We start from the raw sequence: 22,244 nt of genomic DNA on the forward strand, positions 1-22,244 counted from the left end.
TAATTAAATAATTTAATAATTTGTAATGTATTTTTTATGTAATTGCAAATTAATTATAATTTACGTTGTATATATTATAATTATGTAATATATATTTTTTGTATGTATTATATATTCTCTGTTTAAAAACTCTATTAAAAAAAATAAAAATAAATAAAAAAATTTTTCCTCCCCTGTATCTCCCGCCTTAACGAAGGCATTTGCCAGGTGAGGAGGTTTCAGTACTCTTATGAACCTGAGAGCTATGCCGGCGGTAACATATGCCGATATTCATATAGTCTATTCTTATATTTAAAATCATTTGGACAACGTATGGGCACACATACATACACATATAGGTAAGTAATTTATAAAAATTATTTTTATAAAAATTATTATTTATCATATTTATATATTATTTTCAAAATAATGATTGTTATACTCTGGTGCTACCGGCATTTCGTGCAAATAGCACGGAACAAAACCAGAAATTGTGCACATTATATATTACCCTCTGAGAACATTCATGGACATTGGCTTTGTAGTTCATGTCCACGTTTTCAATGTCCATAGAGGGAGTATCGCTTTCAAGGATCACCTAAAAACAGGCCATGACATCTCTCAGTCTTCTCTCTGATAGATATATGAGGTTAATCTACAGTTGTCAGTTGGCATATTTCAATGAGTAACAATTATATTTTACGTTGTAGTACATATTTATAATTAGCTATATTTTTTTATTGTTTATTTTAAAAATAATAAAATGACTTCCAAATCTGAAGTCATGTTGGAACATTTTTACATTTTTAATGGCACGTACGCTAAGAGAGAAGGAGAGGTAAACACAAATATATATATGAAAGAAATTTTTTTTTTAATTATTGATATACAATTTTATACACATAAATATGTTTTTAGGAAGAAAAGAAAATATTATATTATTATCCAGAAAAAGATTTAGATGTTCAAATTAAAAACATAGGGCTCAGCGAAGCGATAATCAAGTTTACAGAGTATGTATCACAATTATATTTATCTATAAAGAATATTTCTTTAAAGATTATTACAGATCGTTTAATCCTGGTCAACCCTGTGATTATTGTCATACACACAAAACACGTCAAATATACTATCAACCAGAGCCTAATTTTTGGATGGTTATGGTAAGTATATTTTAGATTAATATAATAGATTATATATATATATATATATATATATATATATATACATATTGTAAGGAAATAATATAAAAAAATTAATTTTTTTATAAGCTGCTATGTATTATAAACTGTGTCTTATAGATTGTTGGTATACCGTACATTTATAAAGAAGGAGATGGTAACAAATATCAAAATGACGAGGTATCCAGTAGCATTTGTCAAGCTATATTGAAACAGACATATATGATGTTTAGATTATTTATGGGTTCCTTTGAAACTATCATTAATGATCCTGAATGTGGTTCTGTAATGTTACTGAAACTTAAACTGGAACATTTTTATTCACGAGTAAGCAAATGTGCATTTCTGTTATTATGAATTGTATATAATTGAACAATATACAATATTCTTATATTATATTTCTTTTTGTTTCAGTATCTGCTCTCATTAAAATTAAATAATAGCGATATTTTAGATGTCTTTCAAGGTTTACAATTTTTACCTCTTGATAAGATTACATTTCTTAGGGTACAATGTTTCATGAATCTAGTAGAAGCTATGTTTACACAAATTAAATACACAGCATTTCTTTATAATGACCAAGTTGTTTGGTAAATTAAGTATTTTATATTACTTTCACTATGATAAATTTTGGATAATTTTTAAACAAGTTTCATGTAATGCTTTTAGGAGTGGTTTAGAACCTGAAGATATGCAAGTAGTTTATAATTATTTAGTGAGCACTCTTTTGCCAGCTCATCTTGAAAAAGAATTGCATGGTGGTTCCATACCTAGAAATTCTCCTTCACCATTCACAACTTCGCATTATGGAAAGTATGGACAGATATAGCTTTTATTTAATTTGAATGATATAGCTTTGATTTAATTTGAATGTGTTTTATGACATATTATTAAAAATATTTTTATTTGGCAGATTTGTTACTGGGCCTGCTAGTGTTAATGAGCCCAATTTAATTGGAAAATCACCAAAAGTTTTTATCAATTACTCTACCAAGCCTGTATCACTGTATCTAGTAGTATATCGAGCCTTAAGTGCGACAATATGTCTCTTTGTTGATAGTAAGTGGATTACTTAAAATTTAGTTAATTTTTATATGAAAAATTTTTAATATGAAAAATATTTATTTTTTTTTTTCAGAGAAAACTAGTTTATTAATTGATTTTTTCAAAAGCTTAGATAACTTTCTGGGTCCACAGTTAACCACATTGGTCAGCTCTGTAGCTGAGCAATGCTCTAAACATGTAACAGTCACGCCAGAATCCTGTACCAAGTATCTATATTTCAATAAGCTAAATCTAGCATACAAAAGTACAATACATCTAGATAACAGATGTTATTCTAATGTTCTCACAACACCTGAAGTGTTGAGAATTATCACTGATATATATAATGATAGAAACAGGTATATATAGTTTCAGAAATCATAAAATGGATGCATAATGAGATTAATTAATAATTTGATACTTAGATTGAACGAGGCTGGAGAAATAATTATAAAAACTATAAGTGATTATTGGATTGTCGGAAAATTATCTAATTTGAGGGAATTCTTTGTTATTATACAGCAGAAAAGTGCAAGTATTATAGAAATTGATGGTAAGTTTAATATATTTTATGATATACAATTGATATATGATAATCACATAAATAATCTTTATTATAGATGAAGTGAAGAGGCTTTGTGAGAAACAATTGAAAAGTATTTTTTTTCACTAATAAATATATAATCAATAAAAATAATGAAATCACAAACACAAATTCTTTCATTTTTGGCTAAATAAAAATAAATTGTAGAATAAATAATTTGTCACAATAGAACAGATTTTTTTTTATTTCATTAAATATTTGCAAAAGTAATGTGCATTCTGAGATAATATCTTAATTATAGAAAAAGTTGTATATTTTATACATATTACTTAACAAACTATAAATATGTGCTATATATGTATATTTATGTATATCTTTGTATATTATTCTCTACTATGAAAAATTATACTTTTGTCTGTAAAACGATATTGTATAAGCCGCAAATAATAGTGAATGCCATAATATATCATGTTATAATAGTAATAATATTATACTGATTATAAATAAAAATGATTATACAAATATCGATTAAATGTTAGATATTTTTGTATTGTTTTATTGATTAGGAATAACATTAGAAAATTTTTTCAATTTTGCTACAAAGAAACCATACATGTTGTGCACATGTGGGTAATATCTTTTGGTCAATTTCAATGAAGGATGAAATCGATGTTGTCTGTAGCTTGTGAAACCATCAGCTCCAAATTCTAAACCAGTCGGCAATAACTTAACATTACGCTTCTTAAGAGCATAATCAATAATCCATTCATTCTCTTCTGGTAGAATTGAGCAAGTTGAATAAACAACAATACCACCAGTTTCCGAACGAGCATTAACGCAATCTATAGCAGCTAGCAACAATTCCCTCTGTAATGTGCAACAACGTTGAATATCTACTTCCTCTTTATTAGTCTTTACACTGAGATCCTTTGCAATTACTCCTGTGCCTGTGCATGGAGCATCCAACAAGACTCTATCAAAGCCTTTCATAATCTGAAAATTGTTATATTTTCATTATAATTATGAGAGAAGAATCTTTACAATTTATAAATATATTAATCTTTACGAATTATAAGTATACTAATAAAAATCAAATCATACCGTAGGGAATTGTCTTCCATCATAATTACAGATTATAGAATTTACAACACCAACTCTGTGAAGATTACCAACAACAGCCTTTAATCGATCTTTATTTACATCGTTAGCAAATAATATTCCAGTGTTCTTCATAAGTGCCGCAATATGCGAAGTTTTACCGCCCGGTGCAGCACACATGTCGAGAATTCTTTCATTTTCTTTTGGATCTAATACCATAACAGGTAAGAAGCTAGCAGCACCTTGTATAATGTAATGTCCTGCTAGATATTCTGGTGTTGCGCCCATAGGTACTTGTGAAGAATATACTACCAATCCAACTTTCGTCCATTTTCCTATCGGATCGAGATTAACGCCCCTATTGATTAAAGCCTAAAAATAGAATTAGCATCGGTATATATACATATTTATATATAAGTTTGCTCATAAGCAAACTTTATTTTATAAATATCGCGATTTACTATATAAAATATTAATCTACCTCTGCTAAATCCCGTCGTCGCGTTTTCAAAGTATTTGTACGGATGGTCATAGGTCTTTCTACTTCACTTGCTTCTAGAAATTCTAGTAATTCATCCAATGGGAATATTTGCATCAATTTTTCCATTAAGAAATCGTTATAACTGTAATATGTACATAAATCTCGCCGAAGTAATTCAGTATATTCAGAACGCGACCTATTTTTCTCCCGTAATTTCTTAAAATCTGATAATACTATAATAATGTCTCGTATTCGTTGCTGAATATCTTTTAAGTTAGTGACATTAGCAAGTTCTTCTTCAGTTGGAAAAGAAAATACACTTTGATGAGCAATCATATTGTCCATTTCTTCTTGTGCATACTTTCTATTTAAGGAGAGATAAAATAAATAAAACAAAGAGAATAAAAAGAAAGTATACTAATTGAATATGAAAAATGTACTTACTCTTCTTCTTGTTTTTTCTTTTTCAATTTTTTATTAACTTTTTCTATTGGAAGTAGATCATCATCATCACTCTTATTATCTGCCTCTTCATTACACTCTATTTGCTCGTCATCAATAAATTCTTCCTCGCTGAATGTCATTTCTTCACTATCACTTTCTGCATTATTCAAAAACTTCTGTTTTGATTTTTTAAATTTTGCTGCGAAATGCAATTGATCATCATCATCCATATCCTCTTCATCTTGTTCCATTTGAACATCTGTAATATTGTCATCAGCTTCTTCTTCATCTTCATTCTGATAATTGTTATTAATAGCGGATTTAAATTTCTTTTCTTTCTTCTTTTTTAGCTTCTTTGATATATTTTTTTCCTAAAGTTAATTAAATAAGAGATAGTTTATATATTAAAATTGAGATAATATAATGCATTTATCATATAGAAAAAAACATACATTTTTTAATTGTATCTGTTTTTTGGAATTTTCTTTTTTCTTGAGTAATATTTTCGTATTTTCTTCACTATCACTTTCTGTATTATTCAAAAACTTCTGTTTTGATTTTTTAAATTTTGCTGCAAAATGCAATTGATCATCGTCATCATCCATATCCTCTTCATCTTGTTCCATTTGAACATCTATAATATTGTCATCAGCTTCCTCTTCATCATCTTCATTCTGATAATTGTTATTAATAGCTGATTTAAATTTCTTTTCTTTCTTCTTCTTTAGTTTTTTTGATATATTTTTTCCCTAAAATATAATTAAATAAGAGATAGTTTATATGTTAAAATTGAGATAATATAATGCATTTAATGTATAGAAAAAAACATACATTTTTTAATTGTATCTGTTCTTCTTTGGAATTTTCCTCCTTCTTGAGTAATATTTTTGTATTTTCTTGTAGCTGCCGATGCTTTAGTAATCTTTTTTGTACCCTTTGTTTTTGTCGATGACTTAATTTACTTATGTCTTTAACTACAATATCAAAAATACATTTATGTAATAATAATTTACATATTACTTTACACAGAGTTAATAAAAATTTATTAATAAATTGCTGTGTTACCTAAGACTCCTTGTGGAAAAGTTGGATCGCTTTGCTTTTTGACTTTTTTTCCATGTCCAGTAGGAACTTGGGTTCCATCAAATTTTGCTTTACGACCCATAGCTAATAATAATAATAAATAAGATAATAACAAATATAACTATTCAATAAAAAGGTTTTTGTTTTATTATTCAATGACTACTTTTATACGTGCATGCATGCACTCGCACAATACACAAAATCAACATATAACTTGCTCTCAAACTTTATAAATAATTTAAATGATTTATATATTTCTGTATTTATTTTTTATCTATAAATTTATTTATTGTATAAACAATCCCAGGACTTTAACTTCCACATGTAGTGTTAAGAAGATAAAGAAATATTTTGGAGATCTACATGATATATTTTACTTTAATATTGAAGACAAACTGAATTAATAAAATCAATATTAAAAATTTAAAAAAATTTATTACAAGTACAAAAAAACTTTATTATTAAATATGCTGTTAAAATTGTCATGTACCTCAGAATCTGAATCCCTCGCTTGTGTGCGTGAAAAGGTTAGAAGAATTCCGTAGTCGAATGGTTTGTTCACATTGCATGCTCCAATATATCTACACCAGAGAACACTTGTAAAATGGCAATTGGAGCAGATAAGTGAGCAGATATGTGCACTACAGATCCTTAAGCCTCCGCTACAATGGTTGCGTTCAGCAGGAAAAGCTGCTTTGCAACTGTTGTAAAATTCGTGAATCTGATTGGTGTATGCTCTTAGATTCAGCCAAAATTAAGAGCCTACAGAGGGCCAGTCCGACAGTGGCCAGTTAGCTTAAAGGCCATCACACACAAAATTGCATAGCTGCATATGCATAACATAAGACCATATGGACCAATGAGCAACGAGTATTATGTTATGTAAGTCAATATGGCGACTTAATACTCGTTGCTCATTGGTCCATATGGTCTTATGTTATGCATAGCTGCATATGCATAACATAAGACCATATGGACCAATGAGCATCGAATATTATGTTATGTAAGTCAATATGGCGATTTAATACTCGATGCTCATTGGTCCATATGGTCTTATGTTATGCATATGCAGCTATGCAATTTCGTGTGTGAGGGCCCTTAAGCGTTGTCTACAATGAGATTTTAAGGAGACTTAAGTCTTACGCCTTAAAATCTCATTGTAGACGCCGCATTATGCGTCGTCTACAATGAGATTTTAAGGCGTAAGACTTAAGAAATTGACCAATCACAGTTGAGTATTCTCTTAATACTTGATTGTGATTGGTCAATTTCTTAAGTCTTGCGCCTTAAAATCTCATTGTAGACGACGCTTTAATCGCCACAATCTTGCTTTAAGTGACGGAGTCGTAAGAATCCAATCGTATTCAATTATTCTTTTCATATTCAACTGTGTGATTGGTTAATTTCTTACAACTCCATCACTTAAAGCAAGATTGTGAACCAAGGATAAGGCCGGATCTATAATAATAGGTAATTTAAGCCCTAAGTATTAAGAAATTGACCAATTACAGTCAAGTATGAAGAGAATCGGCTGTGATTCGGTCAATTTTTAAGAAGATGCCGGAGTCCTGTTTTATCGATAAAATGTCATATTTCTTTTTGTATCGAAATTTTTTTATTAGTTGCGCGGAATAATAAATGCTCCTCCACGATTGAAGCACATACAGAAACAAAGCGGAAACCTTTTGATTTTATGTTAAAAACAAAAAAGAGAGAAGCGACTTCAGACTCCCCGCCACCATTTTTAGCATCGCCATATTGAGACCGCTCCGGTTCCATTAAACGTTATATTATAAGAATTATAAACATACAACGTAAAAACATACAACATACTCTCCACTGCGGTCTCAATACTGCTTGAATTTATTGTTAGATAAAGCCATTGCCAATCAGAAATCGTGACGCCGATGTCGCTTTTCTGGAGGGTGCCCAATTGACCACGTCGCCAATTGGCCAATTCAAAATAGGATTTTCTGATTGGTTAATCGTTGCTGGTTTCCCTAGGCACAGGGGTCGATATAATTGGCTGTGGTCAATCGCAACGTGGTCAAACGGGATACTCCCCGCTTCTCTTTATTTATATAAGACTCTAATCGGGACTAACTGTTAATTTATGCCGGAACCGGCATAATAAAGTTTAATATTAGGATTTCAATGCTTTCGTTTATAATGAATTTTAAATTCACTATAAACGAAAGCATTGAAATTCCAGTATTGAACTTTACCGGTTCCGGCGTAAGAGAGTTAACAGTTATGGCCTTCATAAACAACCCTTAAGACTCGTTTATGAAGGCCGTAACTATATACTGGTAATTTAAAGATCGTTAACTTATGCCGCAAATTTTGATGTTCTGGTTTATAATAGTTTGTTGCATGCCGCATAAATGTAAAAATCTTTTCACTAACTAACTGACACTAAATTGATTATAATTATAGATCTTTATTCTCCATATCTATTTTTTTTGACACTTATGCCCCAACATTTTGCAGAAACACAAAGGCCCATAATTCTCTTTTATCGACAAAAGTGCCTCTAAAAGTAGCTTACAGCCAATCAGAAGACTCATAAGCCACTTTTAGAGGCACTTTTATCGATAAAAGAGGATTAGCCATCGAGGAGTGGGAACGGTACAACTTAGAGAAAGAGATAATTATATCTAGAGAAAAAGACAATCATATATAGAGATCTTTATCCTTGTTATGATTTTCTGATTAATTAACGCAGAAAACTTGCTTCGGTAAAACCCTTCTCGATCAACAAATAAAGATCGATATTAAATCAATCGCAAAAGAAATACTAGGCAATCCTCGCTGTGGAAAAAATCAGTGGTTTGATGAGGAATGTAAAGGAGGCATAAACAAAACGAACGAAGCAATTGCCAATATACAGAATGCCTTAGAAGGACCAAGCTAAAACGGTACTAATAAATAATTAGGGAAAGAATCGGACAAACTCTGTAGAAGCAAGGAAAGAAAACATCTGAACGATTTACAGGATAGAAGATTTCAGAAACAACAATACTAAAACAGCATATACTGTGACAAAACAAATTAAAACCGAAAACAAACCTCTGCAAAGACAAAATAAAAAATCAGATGACTGGAAACCCGGAAAAAAATAAAGATAAATGGTACAGATACATCCAACAACTATTAAATGTTAATGTACTATCAAACACTATTTCTAGTGAAGTGTTGAAGAATGATACCAACGTAGAACCTCCAAGAAGAAATAGAAGAACCAATATCAAGCCAAAAGAGGAATAAGGCCCTTGAAATAGACAGAATAACAGAATTAATAAGATACGGCGGCCCAAAAATGGTCAATGTAATGAATATGTTGATTACGAAAATATAACAGAGACAATGCCAGAAGACTGCAGCAAAAGCATCATATGTTTAATATATAAGAAAGGAGATTAGCATGTGTGTGTGCAAAAACTACAGGAATATATCTTTACTCTGCGTAGCACACAAAATATTCTCCAAAATAATAGAAAACAGAATAAGATCATAAGCAGAAAAAGTAATTGGAGAATATCAAGGAGGCTTCAGAAAAGGAAGATCAATAATAGATTAGCTGTTCTCTGTCAAATATTAGAAGAGTGCTCGGAATTTAACGTTGAAATTCGCCAAATATTCGTGGACTTTAAATAAGCGATAATATCGACAGGAACAAGCTCTACGAAATATTACTCGAGTTGGGAATCCCGAGAAAACTCGTATAGCTGACTAAATTGACAGAGTCAATGTACAAGTAAAGGTACAAGTAAAGGTGGGAAGTGATCTTACAAATTGAAAATGGATGAAAGCAGAGAGACGGGCTGGCACCAGTCTTGTTCGACTTGGCATTAAAATATATCATAAGAAAAACTCTCAATAGATCCAAAGGGAACACTGCTAAATAAATCAGTATAGGTAGTAGGATACGTAGATGATCATCTCTCTCGACCAATATCATGGTTAGATTGCAATTAAAAGCGAAAAAAGTATATGTAGGCTTAGAGAGAGCAGCGAAAGAAGTGAACTTTCAAATTAACGAAAATAAGATAAAAGTTATGTTACAAACCAGAAGAAAGGTGCAAGCCAAAATCTAACGATAGCAGAACATAATTTAGAAATTGTCAATGATTTCATATACCTCGGAGTCAACATGTCCAAAAATGGAAATGAAATTACAAAGATAGAAAACAGGATCGCAACAGCAAATAGAATCTACTTCCAATCATCAAATGCAAGGACATCCATAGAAAAATGAAAATTTACAAGATATCATCAGACCAATATTGTGCTATGGATGCGAAACGTGGGTGCTGACGAAGACAAGCGAAAAAAATGATAAATATGTTGGAGAGAAAGATCCTAAGAAAGATACTGTATAGGGATGAGACCAGTACAGGGATGAGACGGATGAAGAGTAAAATACAATAGTGAATTGTATGAAGTGTTCGACGATCCTGAAGTCTCTACATGAGCAAAACTCGGAAAATTGAGGACAGGACATGTCCAAAGAATTCCAGAAAATAGGATTCCAAAATGTACATTGGAAGGAAAGATAGAAAGACAGAAATCTGTAAGAAAACTGAAAAAGAGATGAGAAGACTCAGTGGAAGAGGCTTGCAGATCTATGTTGGACGTAATAGGTTGCAGAGTACGATCGTTGGATAAAGACGGTTGGAGGCGAAAGTTGTGGGAGGTTAAGGCGACTTGGTGCTTAAGACGCCAAGAAGAAGAAGAAGATAAAAATAGATAGATAGAGAGAAGAGAGAGAGAGAGAGAAAGAGAGAGAGGGTTGAAATTTTGAGGAATTTTATGATACCAAAATGGCGTCCCTAATATCTCCGTAGCAAGGGAATGATATATAAATCTTAAATGGCATGAAGAGTCAAATAGATATTTGAAAGCATTTTTGAAGACGAAAAATGTGATTTTTGAGAGAGTTTATTAAATGATTTTTTTTCCATCACTCAGAATTCTTTTAAATAAATTAAAAAATTATCTTTAATAGGAATTATTATTTTTGTCTGTCTCGTTTTATATCTTTTTATTAATATAGGAAATACAAATGTATAATTATTATATACTAAAAGAACAGGGATAAGGATTTGTAAATGCAAAGAACTTTTGGCTTACAAATTTTTATTATCTAATCTACAAATAATGATTGATGAATGAAATATAGTAGAATCTTGTACTGCATGGCTTTAGAATACTATAATCAAATTCCTCCCTTCCCTTTTATAAAATTTAGGGTCGTAAAATTAGCGGCCGCACGAGATTTGCACACTTTCTTTCAAATACACTGCTGGATATTGCGCCTAATACAGATATACGCGTTGCTATTCGAGGTGCATTATAAGATTTCATTGTATATAAAAAAATAGAAATATTTTACAAATTTAAAATTAACATTGATTTTCTGACACATATACAATAATAAAACTTAAAGAATATTACTAACGAATTTTCTTTAATAATAATAGTTTCAAGTTTTGAAATTAGATAATTAAGTGATAATTGGTAATATTAAAATGATTATCGATATAAACATTGCGTAAAATGAAAATTCTAATTTTTTTGTTTATGCGGCGGCATTTTACTATGTTTAAATCGGAGAAAAAGTTTGGTGGCGCACGCGCGCATCGCGATAAAGAAAAAGTTCGACATTCATGACAGAATTTTAAAGTTTACGCCCGCGAGAATATGAATATTTAATGGCCACTCCAGAAGGAAACGAGTGGTATACCGGCGAACGCGATTTGATTTTTTTCACGCAACGGTGATATCTAACAGCCGCGCGGTAATATAATTTACATAGTACGAAAAAGAAAACATTCATCTCTCTTCTCTTCGTCCCCGCGATCCCGAAAGCATTTCAATTATACGAGATCTGTTTGTATTTCGTGACTATATTTCGCTACTACAAAAAACATTTCAGTTATCTGAATATTGTCATTTTATTTTGGTGAAATAATTGTTCCAATTAACGTATGTATTCTTGTAGAAAGAACAAAGATTGTGTATCATACCAATGCTTGATAAATATATCCTAGCTTTAGTTTCTCATTATTTGATTGATCGAACAATTTATTTAAAAATGAAATATCTTGGTTTGTGCAAACCTTTTTTAATAAATAATTTCACAATAAATAGGAATAAAGAATAAAAAATTAAAACAAAATATAAATTTAACAAAATAAAATTATAATTAGTTTTATTATCCAATAAATAATAAACTATTCATTGCAGTAATATATATAATGGTAACAAATCCACAGAAAATATATAATGAATTACTTATATGATATAAAATTGTAATATGTGTAAAATAATATTAGTTATATAATATTTTGCAATAGTATTATAAAAAAATTATTGCAATAATGTTATACGTGTTACTTCACTTATTGCGAAATCAAGCGAAATATCTCATAATCGAATACACTTTCATATTCAAATATACACATTCTTGATATACTTAAAATATACATTTCACAGGCTAGCCGCGCAAAACGTGGCTTTATTTCAATCTTTATTACCAATCTTTTTTAATTAATATTTCAATAATTATTGCGAAAATTGTCAAATGAAGAAATATACTAGCTCATGTATAAAATTTTTTATATAATTGAAAATAATCTTTTAAAATAAAATTATTGTTCGCGCAATTATAAATTGTCTCGTAATGCATACATATTACAACGCATATAGACAATATAAACATAATTGCGGTAGCGTATGATAATGATCATGATTTCAATTAAAGTCGGTCATTCAATTGTTTTCGTTTGTCCCTCGCGCACAAATCGAGCATTTTGTTGTGTGTGTGTGTGTGTTTAAGGCAAACCTTACGATACAATTCGATTACGCGTTTCGACATGTGTTTCGCAGAACACCTTCGAGTTAGAACTCAATCAAGCATTGTGCCTTCAAATCGTTGAAAATAATTAGGCTCTCTCTAGCAGCTAAACTGAAAATCCCCGAGAAGAAATCTCGAGGCTAAAAATCCCTAGATTTTCTAACATACAAATAACGAAAGACTTTCATTGTCCGAAAAAATCAAATTACTTAATCGTAATTTAATTGTACCGAGTTTTTATCGAAAGAATCATCTCAATCGGCTGTAGAAAATTTAATCATATCATTCGTGCTATCAGTTGCTCCATTCAGTAACCTAGTGTCAAGATAATATCCTCTCGTAAAGAAATGATTTATTATACATATTAAAATTAGCAAAGTTATATATGTATAAGTTATATATGTTTCATTATTTTTTTCATCCTTTCGTAAGATGAATTAGTAATGCAATGTATGATTTAAAAATATTTGTAACATTATTTGTTTTCACGTCTTTATTGTGCATTAATTAATATAATTCTTTTCATGTTTATATTGAAAAATTTATTTCATTAAAGAAAAATAGAGTGAGAAATTATTTTCATTAAAAATATTATTATAAAATATTATTATACATTAAAAAACATTATACAAGAAATATTACAGAAAAACTGATTAAATATATGAGAAACGCGATAGAGAGAAAATTTATTTATATATGTGATCAATTCTATTATATTCTTAATAAAATGTTCTACATGTTGATTAAATAGATAATAAAATAATGCTATAATTATTTCCGGTTGCAACGAATATAGTAGTAGAGAACTATTTTCTCTTTAATTTAAAAGACAACACCTATCTCGTAAATGTACACTTTGCGCATAAAGAAGGAGCTTGTTTCGTAAAAGTAGAAATAGTAAGAAGTAAAACATGGGATTAGGAAAAAACCGTGCTTGCTATGGAGACGACTTTAAATGGATTTGCTTGCAGCAAAGTGAGCTCAGGTCAGTAGCGGCCGATGTAATCGCCAGAATCCATCCTGTTATAACTTATGCAAGTCCTCGCATAATCCAGGAGCGTCCACCTTCGGTGTTATACATTTCCAGAGCGTACCATCAACGCGCTGTAAACATGTAAATTTAGTGGCGCTGCGTGAATTTTCATTTCAAACGAAGGCAATGACTATGCGCGGGTGTAAAAATTCTTGCACGATGGATATTCATGGATATCGTCAAGCACAACACTTACAATGAAATTTACTTGTATATCCTCATGAGAAAGCTTTACTTTAAATACATTTGGAAATTTTCTTCTTCACTCTATATTGATTGATTTAAAATTTTTTTCATAAAAGATCCAAAAATTTTAAGAGGATCCAATAAGCGTGAGTATAATATTAATAAAACATATATAATATAAATATATATAATATTAATATAATATATAATATTAATAAAATAATATATAATAATATATAATATTAATAAAATATATAAGAATAGATAATAAATTTTTATAATTAAAAATTATAAGTAATAATATGTAATTATAAAAATAATAAATAAATAAAAAAAACTATCCATAAGAAATATGTTGTGTAATTTTGATAGCATTTTTTATATTCTTCTTTCATAATAATCCGTACATTTTTATTATACTCATAATTTTTGAAGGAAATTTTGAAAGAGGTTTATGCGATTTATGATTTTTTTATGAGTTTCATGCAAATCGACTCGATCCGATACAGTTGGACTATAATTTACGATTTAAAATGGACATATGCATGCATAGTATATGCTCGTTACAATAGCAATTTCGTAAATTATTCTCATTATGCGATCGCTTCTAACTTGATTATATATTAATTTACAATTATTGTTAAGTGGAGCACACATTTCATTCGGAGATTGTGGTAATTATAATGAAGCGTTATAACAAAAACATAAATTAAAATATGATTATTTCTAATTACGTTTGAGTATAATTATCAATTGTTTCTGATTTGCAATTCTATTCTCTGAATTGAAAAATTAGACTAAATACCAATTAATTTCCCTTCTAAAAATTATATTCTAATCTAATGTATTATTTAAATATGAATATACATTCGAATATCATTTACAATTACACGTTCACATTCTATCGAGGTCACTATCGCTAATCAATAAAAACATTTTCAATAGTTTTTTCTATTAAAGAATTTTTTAAGCAAATTTGAATATTCTAATTAGTCTTTTCTTTGCTCGAATGGACAAAATCTTTTCTCTTTCCCACAGTTCAGTTTCGGTTTCGTTTTTTTTTTTTTTTTTTTCCTCCGAAAGGATGCTGGAACGAGATTCGATGCAAGTTACAGCATATGATAAAGGGATGAATCTTCGACTGTGAGAAATTTGTTCTGTTGGAGAAGATGCAGAAAGATAGAGCTGATGTACAGATTGGGCGCGCGCGCGCTCAGCAGGATAAACTTTCCGGAAATCGCCAACAATTTTTAACATTTGTTAAAAGAGGATAGGAGGGAAGTATTCTCTCGAAATCCTCAGGTCTTCCACTTGATGCCGTTTCCTTTCTTTTCCTTACCTATGTGCTATTCACTTAGCGTCCGCTTCACTTTTTACTAGTCTTTCTTGTACCCGGAGGGAGAAAGGGGGTTCGCGAGTCTCCATAGTCTTTATCCTCTGCTTATACACCCCCGCCGCGGTGTTTTTATCTTGCTTTTATCTTTCTGAAGATCGAGAGAGAAAGAAAGATGCGACGTGACACTCTCGAGTGAAGAATTCACCGAGTCTTGTTTGGCCCTTAAAGTAAAGTTTAAGCCGCATTATCGAGTCTATCGATTCCGCTTGCTCCCTTTTTCCACTCGTCATAATTATTTCTTTAGTATTCAGCTTTTTTCTCTAATTTTCTTATTACGTACTTCATTGTTGTTTCGACGAGTCTGTCGCGTTCACACGATTATTATTTTACACAGTTTCTCAGACTCACCGCTACTGGACAAATATTTCGTTTTTTTTTTATTGCGCTCTCATTATCTTTTTTCGCGTTTTCATTTATAAACCTGTTTCCTTCAGTTTATCTCGTCTCGCAGTGGCCTCGCTCTATTAAAACTTTGCGTTCCTTTGTCTCTAACTTTGCTGTGCACCGCACCTCATTTCTTCGTCGTCCCTCTCATTTGCCGTGTATTTCCCTCTCCCTTATTTGATCTCGCTGCCATCTCGCTACTTTTAGTCCATTCATTCTCTTTCAAGTAGTTGCGTGTACCGTTGTTATCCGTTCTCTTTTCACGTCGTCTTCTTCCCTATTCGGTACCGATCTCCGAGTCTATCTTGTCCAAAAAGTGTAATTTCTTTCGTTCCTCATCCTTTGTTTGCGTGCTTTCTTTCTTAGATTATTTTTATGTATTCAGTCTTGCTCCTTGTACGTTCTTTCACCATTGGCATTACGGTTTTTGATCTTCTTACGTATACAATGTTTTGTTCTCTACATTTATCCTGTCTCCCTATGGTATATTGCGTTTCGCAAACGCGTATTTAAATAAAAAAAAAAGAAGTACTCCAAGCAAAAATCGCTATAACGAAGGAAACAAGTATCTTCGAAAAACAATTTTCTGCAGCATTTAAAATTATCTATGTTATTGATATTAAATCGTATTTTTCTTACGTGAATATATATATATATATATATATATATATATATATATATATATATATATATATATATATATATATACAGGGTGTCCCAGATCACCCGTACACCCCTTTTAAAATGAAAATAAATGGCTTTTATCAAAAATCGCGAACAATTTTTAAGTAAATCGGGTACGCTCTATCAAATGGTGATATTTTCAACTTTTGATTCCGATCGGAAATACGCCATCCGGATCGGAAGTTGAATTTTTTTAGGGGAACATGGTACTTTTTATTACAGATTCGAATTGTACGTGAAAAAATAAGAAACTTTTGTATCAAACGTTTTTTCTGAAAGTGCCTCTGTCAATCTTAAAATTGACCTTGAAAGTAACTGTGATGAAATAATGAACTTCAAATGTTAAGATTGACAGAGGCACTTTCAGAAAAAACGTTTGATATAAAAGTTTCTTATTTTTTCACGTACAATTCGAATCTGTAATAAAAAGTACCATGTTCCCCTAAAAAAATTCAACTTCCGATCCGGATGGCGTATTTCCGGTCGGAATAAAAAGTGAAAATATCACCATTTGATAGAGCGTACCCGATTTATTTAAAAATTGTTCGCGATTTTTGATAAAAGCCATTTATTTTTATTTTAAAAGGGGTGTACGGGTGGTCTGGGACATCCTGTATATACGCTTTCTTTTTGCTAATGGCCCTCACGTCATTAAAATCAAGAAATTATTGTATGAATTTTTACTTTTTAAGAAGGAATACTATTGCTTTTATTTTGGTTCTATTCATGTTAACTATATTAATTGTTTTATAATTCTATCATACATATTTGGATTAATACAATATGTATTTGATAGTATTTTCTAATTGTTATATTAATTCAATGTTGTATCATATCAATCAAATTGTTACATCAAATCAATGACTGATCAATATTGTTATACAATAAATTAACCTATATTCTATTGAAATTCAATTGTTATTTTGAAAGATCAATATTATAATTTTAAACAATTATTTATTGCCTTTTAAATATTTGTCGTATAATTTAAGCTTATTGAAAGGAATGCAAGAGAGACAGTACATAATTGTAACTTTCTGTAAATTTTAATATATTTTTAAGAATTTTAATAAATGAGAAGAATTTATTTTTCTCCAAAATTTTTTGATAATATTTATAAAGTTAAAATAATTTAAAATGTGCATATAATATAAATATTAACTTTGTAGTAGATGATGATTTCCAACTTTGCATGATATTTCGTTGGAGATATATATTCACTAGCAAGATTAAACTTTTTGAAACTACAATTTTATATTCTTGACCATCTAACATTGATGTATCTATTTTGTATTAAAAATCCTCCAATCGAGGATCGAAATATTTAAGAATTTTTGAATTTTGTTAATTATTTTTTATTAAAAATTCGAATTTTGCTTATTACTTTTTAATCTAGTTTTAAAAATTTTCAAGACTTGTACTATTCATAAGATAAATATTATACACATTTGCAATTTATTCCTTAAGTCTTTTTGTATTATAATATTATTGTGTAAATATTAAATATTTAATTTTTTTTAAATTAAAAATTATAATTTTAAACTTTAAATAGAAATGTTCATAACAAGTACCTGATTTACCATGTGTTGGTTAATTTAAAAAATAATTTGCTTTTTGAGTATTACGTTCAAATCCATGGAAAAATGAATCAATGGAAAGGTATAATTCGCTTATCTCGAAACGCATGCCTTATGGCAAGAATTAAACAAATGATGCATGATCTATTACAGGTCAACAACTGGCAGGATCGTTTTTATTCTATTAGTCAACTGTTAGCTCAATGGTTGCTCCTTGGTAAAAAAAAACAAAATTCTTGTTAAGACTTTCTAGAATTTTGAGATGCGGAAAAGAGAATAGATTAATAAATTATTTAAAAACTAATTATAATAAATTTGGTTTATTTATTTAATAAAAGAGATAATTACATTAAATTACATTTGATTTTTATTAAAAATTGTTCTGCTATTATTAATTATTACTTGATTAATGTATATGTATCAGAATTGGGAAGTAACGCGTTACTTGTAACGTCGTTACCATTACTTTTTTTCGATAATTGTCGTTTTTTTTCTGTCTGTAATAGTAACGGTAACGTCGTTACATTTTTATAGTAATGGTAACGAATTTAACCGTTATTTTTATTGTTACTTTAATTATTTCTATTTAATAAATTAGCACGAGCAGTTGTAATATTGAATAAACGTAGTTATACATATATATATATATATATATATATATATATATATATATATACATAGTAATTATACATAGTAAATATACATAGTAAGTGCTTATCGATGCTTTGATTTTGACATGATCAATGATAAAAATCAACGATTAGCTTAGTTGTAACAGTGAGTATCCAATAGCACGACCGCTTACTGTGGTTAAATAACAATATAATTAGTCGGATTTAAAGGTAAAAACTCAATCACATTTTAGTGCTATTTAGTCGCTATAAATAAAATATATTTATATGATATGACATTAATCAACTCAATCGTGATTCTGTAATTCCTGATATCTTGATAATTGAAAAATGTATTTCTATTGCAAAATATCTTGCACATATTTTGGAAAATTATATATACATTTTTCTGTACTGATAAATTAAAAATTTCCAATGGAAATATTACAAATGGAAAATTTCTAATGGAAATATTATAAATGGAAAATTCAATATGAAGAATATTTTGAAATTCAATATGGAGAATAATGTTGGAATAATTTAATTATCAAATATAGTAAGAATAATAATTATATTTTAAAAATAATTACGTATTTAATTTTAGTATTATAAAAAGTAACGAAAAAATAACGGATAGTTATTTTTTTAATAACGGTAACGCGTTACGTTTGAAGTGACATTCCCAACTCTACTATGTATTATATCATGGATCTTATATACAGGGTGTCCCAGGCCACCCGTATACTCCTTTTAAAATGAAAATAAATGGCTTTTATCAAAAATCGCGAACAATTTTTAAGTAAATCGGGTACGCTCTATCAAATGGTAATATTTTCAACTTTTGATTCCGACCGGAAATACGCCATCCGGATCGGAAGTTGAATTTTTTTAAGGGAACATGATACTTTTTATTACAGATTCGAATTGTACGTGAAAAAATAAGAAACTTTTGTATCAAACGTTTTTTCTGAAAGTGCCTCTGTCAATCTTAACATTTGAAGTTCATTATTTCATCACAGTTACTTTCAAGGTAAATTTTAAGATTGCCAGAGGCACTTTCAGAAAAAACGTTTGATATAAAAGTTTCTTATTTTTTCACGTACAATTCGAATCTGTAATAAAAAGTACCATGTTCCCTTAAAAAAATTCAACTTCCGATCCGGATGGCGTATTTCCGGTCGGAATCAAAAGTTGAAAATATCACCATTTGATAGAGCGTACTCGATTTACTTAAAAATTGTTCGCGATTTTTGATAAAAGCCATTTATTTTCATTTTAAAAGGGGTATATAGATGGTCTGGGACACTCTGTATATTCAAAAGTCATCAATTAGAATAACGAAGGAAGATTCTAAATTAAAAATTTATTATATTTTGATTTATTATATTTTGATAATTTAGAATCTGCAATTTGTTAATTAAACGAATAAATAAAAACCCTCAAAATAATGTCATAATAAATAGAAGTTTCAGATAAAAGAAATTACTGGATCTTTTTAAATGGGCTGTGGAAAGAGGGAATTTTTTTCAAAAAATTAGATATACCGATCGGGAATTTGCACTCTGGAATAAATTACAGAATGAGAGTAGTAGAAGAACTTTCTATCAAAATCTTTCGTAGTTTCTTGTGGATTGGAGTTCACATGAAATATGTCCTTACAATGAATGCGGTCAATGGCCGGTTCCGGTAGCTTGGCACCTCCAATTTGACTTTTCGAGTTTTTTTAACGTTTGTGAATCGTTTGTAGGTGATTGTGAGATTAACTAAAACGTTCGTGAGATCAGAACTGGAGAGAAATAATTAAAAATCTCTAAACTATTTATATGTTTAAGAGCTGTTTTAGATGAGTCAGGAAATAAAAAAAGAAAGAATAAAGAAAAGGATAATTAATTTCACGTACTTATTGAAAAAAAAAAGAAAAAGAATTTTAATTAGAGCGGTTGAAAGACAAACTGCGATTGGTTTCAGCGATGGTCGTCAGAAATGACTTCTCTGCAAAAACTTTCTAGGCGTGACGATTATTGCTATTTGCATAAAATTTGCATCAGAAGCATACAGTGGTTCACTAATATTTGCCGCACAAAAATGGTTAAAATACATAATTTAGGAATTAATCATAGCAAGTATAATACTTTGAATACGCGACAGTATGCTTTTAATTGCTCGAATCATACTGTAGGAAAAGATTACTGTAAACTGTCTGAGCTAGAAAGTAAAGAATGTAGACTAAAGACTAAAGACTAATTCCTCAAAAGATGTTTTCGCATATATTAGAATCTTAGCTTTTTCTCTTATTAGAAATAATTAGAATTTTTTAACGAATCAAAATTTCAAATGACACCTTCCTGTCAGTTGGGAGCATTTCTTTATTTTATAAAGAAAATTTAATGGTAGATATACATCTTTGTCAAGAATTAGACTTTAATCAATAAAGAATTCGATACCGATCGGATAAGGTTGACGCTTGAATTTATCGCAAGTAGATATTTGCTTTCTATTGTGATCCATGATGTCAAATTGTTGCTCTGTTTCTTTAGTAATAATTTTGTTTGGGAAAATGTTATATTTTGTTTATAGAATATTTAAAAATCCGTCCTTGTCTAATAAATCTGAGAGAATACTTATTGATTCGTTTATTTTGCTTTAAATTACATACTGTTTCAATTTCTACCATCCACTTTATTGCCGCGATTTTGTTATCAGTTCTGAATAATTCGTCTGTTAGATATTTATTGGTTTGTTGTTTAAAAGCGCAGACAGCATTGATGTTTAGTATTTCATGAAAGAAAAAAATCGTGGAATCCACCAGAGATTAAATAAAGAATTAATAATAATATAAATAATAAAATAAATGAAAAATTATTATTGTAATAAATTGACAATTAATTATATAAACAATTAAATTTTTTGTGACTTCTTTTTTCGCATATTATAATATTCAATAGTTTAATATATTAAAAACTTGTATAATGCGAATCAAAAGATTTAAATTTTAGCATAATATAATAATCTTCTCCTAATTCATTAAAAAATGTTAGGCAAATATCCAAAATATTATGTATATAGTAGTTTAAAAACTTTTTAATTTAAAAATGAAGATTCGTAAGAGGTTCACAGTAGAAACAAGAAGGAAGAAGACTTTCTATATTTCATTAATGGTGGTTTTCGAAAAAAAAAAAGAATCCATTAGATTTAACATTCCTAAATCTTGCAATATTGCATACTCACAACTCTAATCTCGCTGTCGTGATGAGACGCATTCTCACAAATCGCTAGGAATTTTAAGCAATCGCGAGTGCAACACAGACATAAAAAATACACACATACAGGCTCACACGAGGCGTTGAAGAACAAGCAAAGGTACAGACAAAGGGATGACCTATATATACATGAAGTACGCCTAATCTGCATTCGCTTTGACTTTTAAATTTTGCGACACGGACTTTACAAAAGAACGAAGTGGTCGGAGAAGTGAGAGGACAGTAAAAGAGAAGAGGGGAAGGAGGAAGGGAGGAGGATACATGATGTCCGATGCACAGACGCCGCTGTAACGCGTTGTAGCTTGGTGCAGATGCGTCGTTGAGATCGGTGTAGATTTGCTTAAGAGATCAGGGAAAAACTCTTCCAACTCATTTTCCATAGTCGGTCTGTCCGTCTTCG

General features: G+C 29.7%; 2 protein-coding genes across 2 annotated transcripts; one reads left to right on the top strand and one right to left on the bottom strand.

Moving 5' to 3' along the window:
- The first annotated feature begins 608 nt into the window (after positions 1-608).
- On the top strand, positions 609-3,270 carry Ccz1 (vacuolar fusion protein CCZ1). The gene is made up of 10 exons (XM_083101992.1): positions 609-817; positions 898-992; positions 1,049-1,142; positions 1,281-1,487; positions 1,575-1,750; positions 1,830-1,973; positions 2,074-2,219; positions 2,299-2,563; positions 2,630-2,757; positions 2,825-3,270. Exons 1-10 carry the CDS (start codon positions 743-745, stop codon positions 2,875-2,877), a joined length of 1,383 nt encoding a protein of 460 aa, XP_082958118.1. The 5' UTR covers positions 609-742; the 3' UTR covers positions 2,878-3,270.
- A 6-nt stretch (positions 3,271-3,276) lies between these two features.
- Positions 3,277-6,487, bottom strand: LOC145972942 (uncharacterized). Its single transcript, XM_083101990.1, has 8 exons — positions 6,345-6,487; positions 5,837-5,938; positions 5,603-5,745; positions 5,224-5,520; positions 4,772-5,142; positions 4,328-4,691; positions 3,850-4,218; positions 3,277-3,741 (listed from the first exon to the last, which is right to left on the bottom strand). The coding sequence occupies exons 2-8, from the start codon at positions 5,934-5,936 to the stop codon at positions 3,304-3,306; spliced, it is 2,082 nt and encodes a 693-aa protein (XP_082958116.1). The 5' UTR covers positions 5,937-5,938; positions 6,345-6,487; the 3' UTR covers positions 3,277-3,303.
- Positions 6,488-22,244: the final 15,757 nt, after the last annotated feature.

Source organism: Camponotus vicinus, unplaced genomic scaffold, assembly GCF_025532165.1.
Source record: "Camponotus vicinus isolate PSW18456_S1 unplaced genomic scaffold, iyCamVici1.0 SCAF_6, whole genome shotgun sequence".
Taxonomy (NCBI): Eukaryota; Metazoa; Arthropoda; class Insecta; order Hymenoptera; family Formicidae; genus Camponotus; species Camponotus vicinus.